Source organism: Mercenaria mercenaria, chromosome 12, assembly GCF_021730395.1.
Source record: "Mercenaria mercenaria strain notata chromosome 12, MADL_Memer_1, whole genome shotgun sequence".
In the NCBI taxonomy this organism is placed as follows: domain Eukaryota; kingdom Metazoa; phylum Mollusca; class Bivalvia; order Venerida; family Veneridae; genus Mercenaria; species Mercenaria mercenaria.
This window is the reverse complement of record NC_069372.1, coordinates 1,486,079-1,499,138: the sequence shown is the minus strand read 5'-3', so window position 1 is coordinate 1,499,138 and position 13,060 is coordinate 1,486,079. Positions and strand designations below refer to the sequence as shown.

Sequence of the window (13,060 nt, the reverse complement as noted above, 5' to 3'; positions counted from 1 at the left end):
GTAGGTTATAGCTTAGTTTCGTAACTTTTTATTCAAATCATTTTTGTTTTCATTTGTTTTGATAGAATATGACAAACAGCAAAAAATGTCGTATATTTTGCAATTGAGTATGATTTACTTAGTTTAAAACGGTAGGAAAAGATGTTTTTATAATAATATTTAGCATACGAAATTATTCGCAAGGCCAGCTCTCCATGTTACTCGGAGCGGTGTCACAGTAAACAATATCGATCGCGTTATTGCTGTGTTTCAAATACTATTTGCTTATTTTCTGCTTTCTTTTGCCGCGGATTTGGTAATTATTTTGTTTATTTACTTTTATGGAAATACCGAAATCGGAACCGGTTCTTTACGAAACGGTATATACCGGTACTTTTCGAAGTGATTATTCGGTACGGTACCGATACCGGGAACCGGTATCCAACCCTATTTAGCAGATGTGAGTTTTGGCAAGTTGTTTCCTGGTAAAGTGTACATCCGCTGAGGATGAGGTAGACTAAAGTCTAGAGTTCTTGATAATCCTCTTGTGCTTATGTTGCGAACATTAAGGTTCACTTCTACAGATGATTTATCACTGTAAGTTATATTAACAATCTCTGGATTTTCATTTTCAAAAGACACAACCTTTATCTGCATCCATTTTATTTTCTGCCCTCTAGTGTCAACATCTAGATTTACTATTGACTTAGACAGTAGTTTAAAATCTAAAAAGTCATTGGAATCTAGTTCCTTGACCTGGTAAGGCCTTGGATTTTGGCGTGCCATTCTAATTGTAGCTGCCCATTGCGGAGTTGTGTAGATGGACTTTCCTCTGCTTGCACGCTCAATGGTAGCATGAACCGAGTCATTTTCATTTTGAGTATGTCCACGTTCAAGAAATTTATGCTGCAGTGATTTGAATTTTAAGTATTTTTTGGCATGACACAACATTGTCAAAAAGTAGCGGTTTCTGTTCTGCCCGCTGCAGTTGTCTGAGTAGAGTACGACTTTAGTTTTGCTTTGTTTTGCCTTCAGCTTTAAGTAGCGGTAAACACATGATGAAATTTCATTTGGTCCTCTACCAGACTGTGTCTCATTCCAAAGAAAGCAGAAGCCATTTCTTGTACCAATGTCATACACTGTCAGGTTATATGTACACAGTTTACGGCTGTAGTATAGGACAGACTCATTACTGTGTGGTGTTAGAAGTATCTGCTGCAAGTCGAAACAAGCAACTGCTAGTTCCTCATCAGTTTGGCATTTCTCCTTGTCTTCAGCCTTCATCTCCCTAGCCCATGTTTTGCATTTCACATGTCTGTTAAACATATCATTCATGTTGCTTTTCTCCTCCTCGCTAGCATTTTCGTATCTTGCACATAAATCGCAGCGATCTTTCACTGGTTTGTGAAAAGCCAGATTGAAATGTCTGTCAAATATGTAACGGTATGTGTAGATAGAAACAGGACTGTCATTACTGCTTTCACACTTGGTCAAGTACAGACTGTACATTCTAGGAACACTAAGCCCTGGTTCTAGATAATATTTTTCAGAATCTTTACGGCAATAATGGATTCTATTTTGGGAATGAGTCAATATGTTCTTTTACTTGCAGAAGCTGTTCTGGACGGATTTTGTTTACTCTGTTTGTGTGCTTACCACGTTTGTCAGGAGAACAAATTCCACTTGCAAGGTTTTCTTTATTAGGTCCTTTGCGCAATGCAGTATCAACTGCTGTATGACTAATGCCTAAAGTATCCAGGAAAAATGTCTTGCATACACGTACAAGTTGCCCATCTGCTTTCAAATGCCACTTCTTGGTGATATTCCGAACTGATCGTGCATTTGTTGTTCTTCGCTTTTTGTTTTCCACAGTTACCCAGCATGAAAGATAATCCCTCTGTCTCTCAACATCACCCGTTTTCCAGAATTCATGAAATATCTTCTGTCTCATTTCATCATGTATGTTTTTGTGGCATTTGAATTACACCTATCACCACAACCCTTCCTTAGGTTACGGGCTGGCTTACTTTTTCCAGACATTGATATGTATGACTTTCCACTATTTCTTAATTTCTTTGCTATATTTCTCTTCCAGTTGCTTTCATTTCTTATACGTTTTCTTCCACGGTTACCTAGGGAAGAGCTGGATTCTAAGGTTGTTTTGTTTGCAGGTGTTGCAACAAGCTTTTCTCTGACAGAACTGAGTGGTATATCATCATCAGAATCACTGCTTTGTAAAAGATCTAATGAAAGGCTTGATTCATTTGCAAGTCCTTGCAGAATTATTTCATCAATGAATGAGTCATTGAATAGTTGTTCCCTGTGTGGTGAAGTTAGAGAAGCACCTTCCATTCTGTTTGCTACTGGGGAGCCTGTATTTTCAGTATATGATGACTGATCTGTGGAGATGTCACTTTCACTACTTAGATCACTTCCTTCAGTTGCATAAGACAAATCAAATTCAGATTGAGAATCCTCATGGAACTCCTTTTCAATTTCATTTACTTTGTCCTTCAAGTTTTCACTTATAGCATACAAGGTGCAGTCGTATTCACCATCACTGATAGTTGAGAAAGCGTCAAAGTCATCATCACTACTATAAGATTCTTCTAATTCTGCAGAAGTAACAATAATCCGGGTTAGTTCAAACAAACCAGAATCAGCCTTTGGTAATGTGGTTGCAGCTAGATGTCTAATGAATTGGCACAGATTTACAAGACTTTGGTGTTTGGTTAAAATGGCTTTTCCATCAACACATGACATTCCAAGCTCATTGCGACTGTGTGGATCGAACATAAACACTTTGTCATCTCGTTTAAGTATTGTTACAGTATAGCATCCAACAGTTAGTAGTGCTAAGTCTTCTACTTTCTGCACTGAATCTTCCAATGTCATAAGGGATATTCCGTATCCTTCCTGTCAAGTGTCCCACAGCACGGTAGATCAAATACCACAGGATATTTTGAGTTTTGAAACATCACACTTTTTGGTAGTTCAGATACCAAGAGATGGTCGTTTGGTTTTTCAAGATTTAGATACAGTTTGTCCCCTTCTGTAAGTATTGTGTCTAAATCTGATGATATCCAATCTGTTGGATGTTTTTCTTTGCTGTATATGGCGGCAACAAGGCTGTTACAGGTACACTGTTTGCCTGCACCCATAAAGCTTTGGTCGCCTTGGTGCAAAGATGCTTGAACTTCCATTTTGAACTGAAATGAAATAAAAGATTTAAAGCTATAAAACCAACAGAACAACTTATAATAAAAAAAAATATCTATCTGTAAACAATATTACTAAATCATAAATATAATAAAACTTTAATATTCATTTTGAATTATTATCAAGAAGGAAAGCATTTTCTTTTTTTCCTAAGGTTATATTACTGGTAATGACTTATTAATTAATGCAAAAGTTGATTCTATTTGCATGTTTTATCCTGACTTAGCATTCAGAATATGTATTAAAGGAACAATAAAACAATTCTTACCTTATCTGATGCCATTTTGCACAGTCGAAATTCAAGGTTCTAGTTATAATTCAACTTCAAAATACAGATAATATTAAAAGATAAATGCTACTGTAGAGTATAAAAAGGACTAGGTCTGAAATGAACATTATACAATATAGTTTGTCAACAGGCTTGTCTTTGAGAAATAAAATCTGATAAGAAGATACTATATAGCACTAATGCTCAACTGACAAGCTTTCTATCACAGTAAGAGTTGGCAGAAAAAAGCAACACTTCATGTGTTTAATGAAAGGCAACTATGACACTGTTACTTTTACTTAAGTGACATTTGATTACCTTATCAGGTACTCAATCAGATTATAATAACAGATTACTAATATGTAAGCTTATTTTTTGGTCTTAAAATCTATATATATTAATTAAGTATGTTTCTGTCAGCTGAAACTTACATTCCAGTAATTTTTAAACAGCTAACTGGTTAATCTAGCATTAGCATTATCATTTTCTATGAAAACATCAGTGTAAAATAAGCCCAAGTGCAGAAAGACTTTAAGAGATAAGTCAGATTATAATGCAAAACAAGACCAAGTGCAGATGGACCTATTTTGCATTACAAATTTGATAAGATTCAGATAGACCTATTTGCTAATTAGAAATTATGTAATTAATTAATAAGACTTTTTTTCACAATTTTTTCGGAGAATGTGTGTCTCATCATGCTTTATCCAAATATGCAAAAAAGTGATTTTGTGAAAAATTGTCAGATGGACCGGTTTTGCGCCAAGCCATCGATATGGTTTCTTTGTCTACATCTTTTCCATTTTCTCTCTGTTTTATTGGTACGTCCTATGAATATAGCCCAATTAAATTTCCTAAATTGATTTTTTGTTCTCTTTTCATTTTGTCTTAAGCAGCCAGTTGTGTGGCTGGCTCAGCCGGTTGCTTAATACAGGTTTCACTGTAGTAATCCTTGAGTGACAGTGGTCTCTGTTACAGCAGGTGTTTATCAGGACAGGTTTGAGTGTATTGTGGATATGGCATAAAGTTAATGTATATAGAACATAGGTATAGTAAATTTAAAATCAAACCCATTTGGATAGTCTTGAAACCTTCACTGTTCAGAAAGGAAATTTGGAGCACCATACAAAATTCAAAGAGAATTGATGAACAGAGGTGTGCTCTTTTGGAATAGATTTAACTAATATAATTGTCAGAAATTTAAAGAAAATTTGAGAATATGCAAAACATGAATTTGTAGGTGCTAAGATTATTTAAATGTGCTTGTGGATCACAAGGCGATTAGCTTTATTGCAGACAGATAGATGTTTGTGGATGAACTTAAAATGTGTTTGTGGATGATAAATATAAATGAAATTGTTAAGTTTGTGGATCACAGTGGATTTTATATTGGTTGAACATGGAAATATATGTGTGGATCAGCAAAAGAGTAAAAATGTGTGGGTTTATTTGTGGAGTAAGTGTGTTAAAGATTATTGACAAGAACTTTGTTTTCCACCGGGAAATATAATGTTTGTGGACCAGAAATGAATGACATGTCTGTGATATGTCTGCAGATTGGGTGGAAATTATGTGGATTCGTGTGGATATTAGGGATTTATTACAAGTGTACATCAACCTGAAACTTATTAATATATTTTTATATACTGTAAAATCAATTATTTCGTGAGCATGAAATTTTGTGGTTTTGGTCAAAACAGCGTATATGAATTCATGGATTTGAACTTTTGAACATAAAATGAATGGGAATTTTACTTGTTCGTTGGGATTAAATTTCGTGGATTGACTGATTTGACTCGTCGACGAAATCCATGAAAATTAGTCCCCCACGAGTATTAATGATTGCACAGTAACTGTCTCTGTTTGTGGATTTGTCAGAAATAGTGTTTATTTACCTAAGGTCGGGAATTCAACCTAAGTAGGAAATTCTGTCTGTGGATTGGAAGAGAATTGTTTGTGTTTATTACCAGGAATGAAATGTTTGTATTCAGCTGGTAGAAACTACCCATTACATTATTAATAATTTCATGTTATGGAAAGAAAATTTTGTGGATGTTTGAATGAAATAGCTATATATATTTCTTCGGGAATAAAATCTGTAGATTTTGATGATAAAATGAATTGGGATTTTTTTTTCTTTTTTTCTTTTAAAGATTTTCTTAAAGTGATGCAATCATAAAATCCACGAAAAGTAGTCCCCAACAAATACTAATGATTTTACAGTGTAATAATTTGTTTTATCACACACTTTCTTGCCTGATAGTCACATTTCATTTTCAGGGTTTTTGGCATAGTTCTAAATGTTCCGTATGAAATCAAAGACGAAATGAAATATTTACGCATGTAAGAAATGCAAGAAATGCGTGGAATAATGAGTTTGCCAGGAACGTAGAATCTGTTACAGATTTTCTTTATCATACCATTCATGTTTCCTATTAATTAACAGTTTGTGTTTGTTTATTTGTTTATTTTTTCCATCTTTTCATCTTTGTTGATGATTTTGCAGCTGTCAGTTAAATGAATGATTTGTCCTGTGGTTGTTTGGTGTTTGTTGTGATGTTTCTGCAGTACAGTTGATTTCGCTTATTTGAATACTGGTTACTGGAATATTCTGCTTAATTGGATACTAATTATTGGAATATTCCACTTATTTGAATACTGGTTATTGGAATATTCTGCTTAATTGGATACTGTTTATTGGAATAGTCCACTTATTTGAATACTGGTTATTGGAATATTCTGCTTAATTGGATACTGTTTATTGGAATATTCCACTTATTTGAATACTGGTTATTGGAATATTCTGCTTAATTGGATACTGTTTATTGGAATATTCCACTTATTTGAATACTGGTTATTGGAATATTCCACTTATTTGGATACAAAGTTAAAGCACCAATCAATCCCTTCGTTTTCCTGTTATTTGTACTACAGATGTTTTATGGTGTTCTGTTAACCTAGTGTTCTTGGAGTGTGCGGATGCATTCGTCTTGTATAAAGTCATCAACAAGGACATGTATTTAATTGCGACACATAGGAATCGAACTCAGATCTGCTACATTGATTGTATAATGAGTGCTTCCAAACAAACTAACCAGACAGGCTTACGTCATATTGGTAAAATTTGTAAAAAATATGGTGACGATAAAGTAGTCATAATTGTATAAGAAAGCTCTAAAATAGATTTTCCCGCGTGGTTTAGTTTTCTCGGGTTTTCTAGTTGTACCAGCAGACAAAGTTATAAAATGAATACATAATATTGCTATTTATTATTTAGAATTTGAAGTTTGCTTACATAATTACATGATAGCTTGTTGTTCCCTGAAACTACAAAGTGTTACGCTCATGGTATTAAATGATTTTTGAGCTTAGAATAATCTCAGGAAAAATTTTTTGTTTGAAATATTTAAATGTAACAGATGGAATTTTAAGGAAACTTTAACATTCCAAGTGAGATAATAAAGGAATGGTAGTTATCAATTTTCCCAGCCAGTGCTAGGTTTGTTTGTTGCTCTCTTTAACCATAATTTGTTGATAAAAACTGGAGTAATTCAATTAAGAAACTGTCAGTCAGCGATGCTGTCAGGGAAAATTTGTTTATTTATCAACAGACAAGCCTGAAATAACATGCAACTTGTCTGTTTATTTGTGTGGAGGGACAGATTACTTAGATATTATAGAGATAGGCAAACTAATGGGAGGTCGGTGTTTTTTTCCTCTGAACTTGCTGTTTTTTTTTTTGTGCAGCAGAGGAGTCTGGTATTCTGTGAGAAAAAAACATTTGGAATGATCGAAAGGGTTAGTTATCCATTTGCTGCCGGCATACAAGATGATTGGTCTGAGTTTTGTTCGTTTATTTTTGGAAACAGACAGAAACCAGGGAATTATTGTAAATGTATGCAAGTGCAGTTTTTTTTCACAGACATGAAAATGTAAACAGTCATTGACTTTAACCCTAATATCATGCTATATACGATTGACTTTGCTTTTGCGACCAGTGTAGATCATGATCAGCCTGCACATCCGTGCAGTCTGATCAAGATCTGCACTGTTTGCCATTCAGCCAGTATTTTTTTGATAGGCACCCCTATTAACAGTAAATGGTACTGCCCAAATTGAATGATGGACCAGTTCATTATAGAAATTTAGCAGGGTAAGGATTAAATAATTGTTATGACATGTTTGACTCATTGGAGCATGTCATACTTTGATATTATCTGGTGTCATTATTACATTTTGAGGTTGGGATGTTTTTGTTGAGTTGACTTTGTCTATAATAGGTAAAGACAGAAGATTATTTCGCTGCCAAACTTGTGATAAAAAGAATCTTAAATTTGTGCCTCTCCAAAATGAATTATTAAATGAGTGTCGCGTTTTAGTTAGCTCGTTCAGTATGAAAAGATGCTTATGTATACGTGTTCTGTATTGCTAGCTAGAGTACATAAAATATTGCAAATTTCTTTTATGGGGACCTTTCGCCAAATTGTGTATTAGATATATATATTTTTATTTAACTGAGCAGATGGCTCTTTGATTTGGTAGAAAATACTTATTTTTGTTTTGTATAAATTGGTGGAATCTTTTGACCATTCTCTTCACTTAGTCTAAGCTGTGTCCTTATTTGACCTGACAGTGTTGACGAGGTCAGTTGGTCAGAAATTGCCTGTATTTGCAAGGTTATTAACCATATAATTACCCTAGAGAGATGACTGACCACTGACCACTGATCAATAGACCAACTGAAACATGAGAGGTTTCAAAGGCAAACACAAACCCTCCAACAGTAACCTGCTGATGTAAATTGGTATTTTTTGCATTGCTTTTAACTAGGAGCTTTTTTTGCAATATGTACCTCAAGTTGATTTAATGCTTGTTTAAATTCAGGAATAGTGCTTTTTTGCAAATTTTTGAGAAGATGAATTTGTTATCATTATTATCTTCATTATTCCAATTTGTAAGAAGGTTATTTCAGATCATGTAACTATAAATAGATCTGGTGCAAAAGGGAGAGTTGAAATGACCTCGAAGTAACTTTTGCGTGCATGTGTGGTCTCGAATAAGTCTCAGTCAGATACGGCTGCTTGTATTTCTTACTTCAGGTCAATATTTGGAAATGATTACTTTATGTATTTTAATCTTGATTCATTCCATTTTGGTTGCAAATTCAGTTTCTTCTATGATCAAGTGTCCTTAGGGTATAAATCTCATTGATATGTGGCTCCAAGTAACAAAGTTTTTCCTCGTTAAAAGTGGCAACAGGTTTACAGCCATTGTTGTCTATGCCTATAAAGATTATATGGAAATAGATATGTATATATATTTCATCCATGCTCACAATCAATATGTGACAGCTGGCAACATAGAAGTATCATTTTATTTGTTGCAAATGGATCAGAATGATTCCCTTACTCTTGGTTTTTCTAATGTCCCATTGGTTACCTCACTTGCACATTGCTCAAATTGTGTTTTTCAAACAGCTGAGTATGGTCTAAGTACACTGTGTAGGGCCCAAGTTGATAAAACTTGAGTTTGGAGACCATTCTCAAACTCAGGTTGTTTTTTTAGCAAAAATTTGAAATTGACCAATGGTAAGGTTACATTGTGCGACTGGTTGTCAAACTCATTTTTAGCTCATCTGATTTTTTGAAAAAAAATGATGAGTTATTGTCATCACTTGAGCGGTTGTTGGCGTCGGCGTCGGCGTTGCCTGGTTAAGTTTTATGTTTAGGTCACCTTTTCTCCTAAACTATCAAAGCTATTGCTTTGAAACTTGGAATACTTGTTCACCATCATAAGCTGACCCTGTATAGCAAGAAACATAACTCCATCTTGCTTTTTGCAAGATTTATGGCCCCTTTTGTACTTAGAAAATATCAGATTTCTTGGTTAAGTTTTATGTTTAGGTCAACTTTTCTCCTAAACTATCAAAGCTATTGCTTTGAAACTTGGAATACTTGTTCACCATCATAAGCAGACCCTGTACATCAAGAAACATAACTCCATCTTGCTTTTTGCAAGATTTATTGCCCCTTTTGGACTTAGAAATTCAGTTTTCTTGGTTAAGTTTTATGTTTAGGTCAGCTTTTATCCTAAACTATCAAAGCTATTGCTTTAAAACTTGCAACACTTGTTCACCATCATAAGTTGACCCTGTACAGAAAGAAACATAACTCCATCCTGCTTTTTGCAAGATTTATGGCCCCTTTTGGACTTAGAAAATATCAGATTTCTTGGTTAAGTTTTATGTTTAGGTCAACTTTTTCTCTTAAACTATCAAAGCTATTGCTTTGAAACTTGCAACACTTGTTGACCATCATAAGCTGACCCTGTACAGCAAGCAACATAACTCCATCCTGCTTTTTGCAATAATTATTGCCCTGTTTGGACTTAGAAAATAATTTTCTTGGTTGAGTATTATGTTTAAGTCAACTTTTCTCATAAACTATCAAAGCTATTGCTTTAAAACTTGCAACAGTTTTTCACCATCATAAGTGGACACTGAACATCAAGAAACATAACTCTAACCTGCTTTTTGCAAGAATGATGGCCCTTTTTAGACTTAGAAAATCATGGGTAGGACAATATTTCTATTACACAAAAAAAATCAGATGAGCGTCAGCACCCGCAAGGCGGTGCTCTTGTTTACTGGCCTTCAAATGACACTCTTTACTTAACTGGTAACACTGAGTTGTCAGCTTTCTGACTGGTTGTTTTTGAACAGCTATTTTGAAATTGACCAATGGCAGTGTTTTAGACTAGTATTAGCATGATTTTTATTCAGGAGAAAGTTGGAGACTTACCATCTTTTTGATAGGAAATGTGGCACACTTTATGCTTGTTATTTCTTGCTGTGATTCATAGACTGGTTCAGATTCTTTCCTGTTTTGAGAGAACTTTTAAAGATAATTTTTTCCCTCTTAGAATCCTGTAGAGACAAAATGGAAATGACTTTATTCCTCCTAATAAAAACACACAGGTTTTTGAATGAAACCAATTAGTGTGGAAATTGTTAGGAAAATTGGAAAATTATGGAGATATTTCTGACAAATTATCTCTATTTGTTTTCTCATTAGATCAGAGTCTGCTTCTTTGTTTACTTTCTAATGGAGCTTCAACAAGTGAATTATTGCTCTCAGAGGTCTCTATTAATCAATTTTCTTTTTTCTTTTTCTGTTTCAGAAAAGCTTTCTGATTCCTTTGGCACTGCAGTTTGTTTTTAATCCTTACATACCCTGCTAAATTTCTGTAATGAACTTGTCCGTCTTTCAATTTGGAAAGTACTATTAACTTTACCAAAAAGAAACTGACTAAATGACGAACAGTGCAGATCTTGATCAGACTGCATGGATTTGCAGGCTGATCATGATCTTCACAGGTCGCAAAGTCAGAATCAATCATACCCAGCATGACAAGTTCTGCATAGAAATAGAACTAAGAAAGACCAGTTTCTATGTATTTCCAATCAGAATTTTCTTTAGTTTTTTGTTTGGTTTTGTAAGTTTATGTATGGTTTTGTGGTAATTAATTTTGTATGATAACCAGACAAATTAACCTTTCTACTGATAAAAGAGATGTTTTGTTGCAGATTAATTTACAATGTTATATTTCAGTTGTTTTAAAGGTTGTTATATTGTCTCCGTGGCAATTAATAACCATATCACAGGTGATATTTTACCTCTAGACAATGTAACATTGCACAATAAAAAGAGAGATAGCATGCTATATTTCACTTAATAGATCCCATTTTTGATAATGAATAAATGGAGGGTGTAATATTTCACAATTTTTTGATCAATATTACACTTGTATCTCTAAAGAGTACAGTGTAAGTTGTGAAGTGTTGTGTCAATATTGTTGTCATCATGGGCAAATTAAAGGTGGATGGATGATTTGTTTAAACAAACCCAGACAGAGTGATTTTTATCATATAGGAGAACTCTGAGTCACATAGATAAATATTTTTTCAAGAGAAAAAGAGTTTTAAGGGCAGGAGTTGTAAAAAATTATTGTTTTAATTATGAAAATAAATGCCATTGTATATGCAAGAAGGTTTCTTAGTAGTTAAGCTGAAGATGAGCCTTCAATTGTCTGTAATAACAAGATACTATTATACCCAGAAAACATTTTTATTTTCAGGGGCATGAAAATTCATGGTTTTGCCTTATATGGCTATTTCATGGGGACATTAATTTGAGGATTTCACCTCATAGAGAAAATGAAAGTTGACTTTCAGTTGCTCATTAGGATTTAATTTCTTGGATTATAAAAGTAACCACACAATTTCCATGAATTTAGTGCTTGTGGTAATGGCCCTTTAATGACAATTTATATCTGAGCGATGATGAATTCTTGTATTGCGTTTTTCAGCTTAAGGTAGCTCATTTTCAGTTTCAACAAGGAGAAACATGTAATTAAGATCTTCATTATCAAGAAATTTAAAATGACTAACACAGCTTTAATCATCACAAGGATATTATGTTGACGTCATGTCGACATGATATTTAGCGCCATATATGCATCGAGAAATAGTGCTTTCAAATTTGATCAAATATTAAACATGTTTAAAACGAAATGTCACATAGCATAACTGCCTTAATTAATTTACACACACACGTAGTTCGTTATTAGCTCAGTGCAGAATAATTCGCCACCATTTGTGTCCTAATAGAACTGTTCCACAAGATGTATTACCATTTGCGGTCCTGGCGTGTATAAACAAAGGAACATGACTACCTACCATTTGGTGCCATACACATTCGCCAGTAAACAGTTCTATAATATTTTATCTAAATTTTACAATAAAAGATTTATTAGAACACTATTTATGCTCTCAGGCGGTTATATATACGTCGCCGGAAATAATTTCACGATGGCTGGCCCTCCTGAAATTATTACGCCCGACATATAACTGCCCATCGTACATAAATTAGTGTTCAAACACGGTTTTGCTATAAATTATTTCTTAAATATGGCATCTACTCGTGTTTATATTAGCAGGTTTTAACTCTTAGCCTGCTGGCGGCAAGTGATTCTGCCTTTGCGACCATTGCAGACCAAGATCAGCCTGCACATCCGTGCAGTCTGATCATGGTCTGCACTGTTCATTATTCAGTCAGTAAATTTTCAGTGAACACCCCTTTCAATAATAAGTGGTACTGCCTACATTGAATAATGGACCAGTCCAATTTAGAAATTAAGCAGGGTAAGGGTTAATATGAGATGTCCACAACTCTTTTATCTGTCTTGATTGACCATAACAGTAATTTTGTTCTAGCATATTTTCAAATGCTGTTTTTCGTATATTTTCAGGCATCAGATGCAAGTTTGGATATCTTCAAGCCAGTCAATAACAGTATTACATGTAAGTCAATAACTTCCCCATACATTTGGGGGCCTCCTTGGCCGAGTGGTTAAGGTTGTTGACTTAAATTAACTTGCCTCTCGTCGATGTGGGTTCGAGTCTCACTCGGAGTGTTGAAATATTCTGTACAGAAGGTCGGTGGTTCTACCCAGGTACCCCCTCGTGATGAAATAATGCATGGAGGGGCACCTGGGCCCGTCACCTGGGATCTTCCTCCACCATCAAAGCTTGAA

At 34.4% G+C, this 13,060-nt stretch overlaps 1 protein-coding gene across 6 annotated transcripts in view; it reads left to right on the top strand.

The window, feature by feature from the left end:
- Positions 1–13,060, top strand: part of LOC123534159 (autism susceptibility gene 2 protein-like) — a 172,946-nt gene that overhangs the window by 125,018 nt on the left and 34,868 nt on the right. For all 6 annotated transcript variants that reach the window (XM_053518968.1, XM_053518965.1, XM_053518967.1 and 3 more), the window contains one exon: positions 12,776–12,827. In XM_053518968.1, the coding sequence (XP_053374943.1) occupies positions 12,776–12,827 (52 nt within the window). The remainder of the gene's footprint in view (positions 1–12,775; positions 12,828–13,060) is intronic.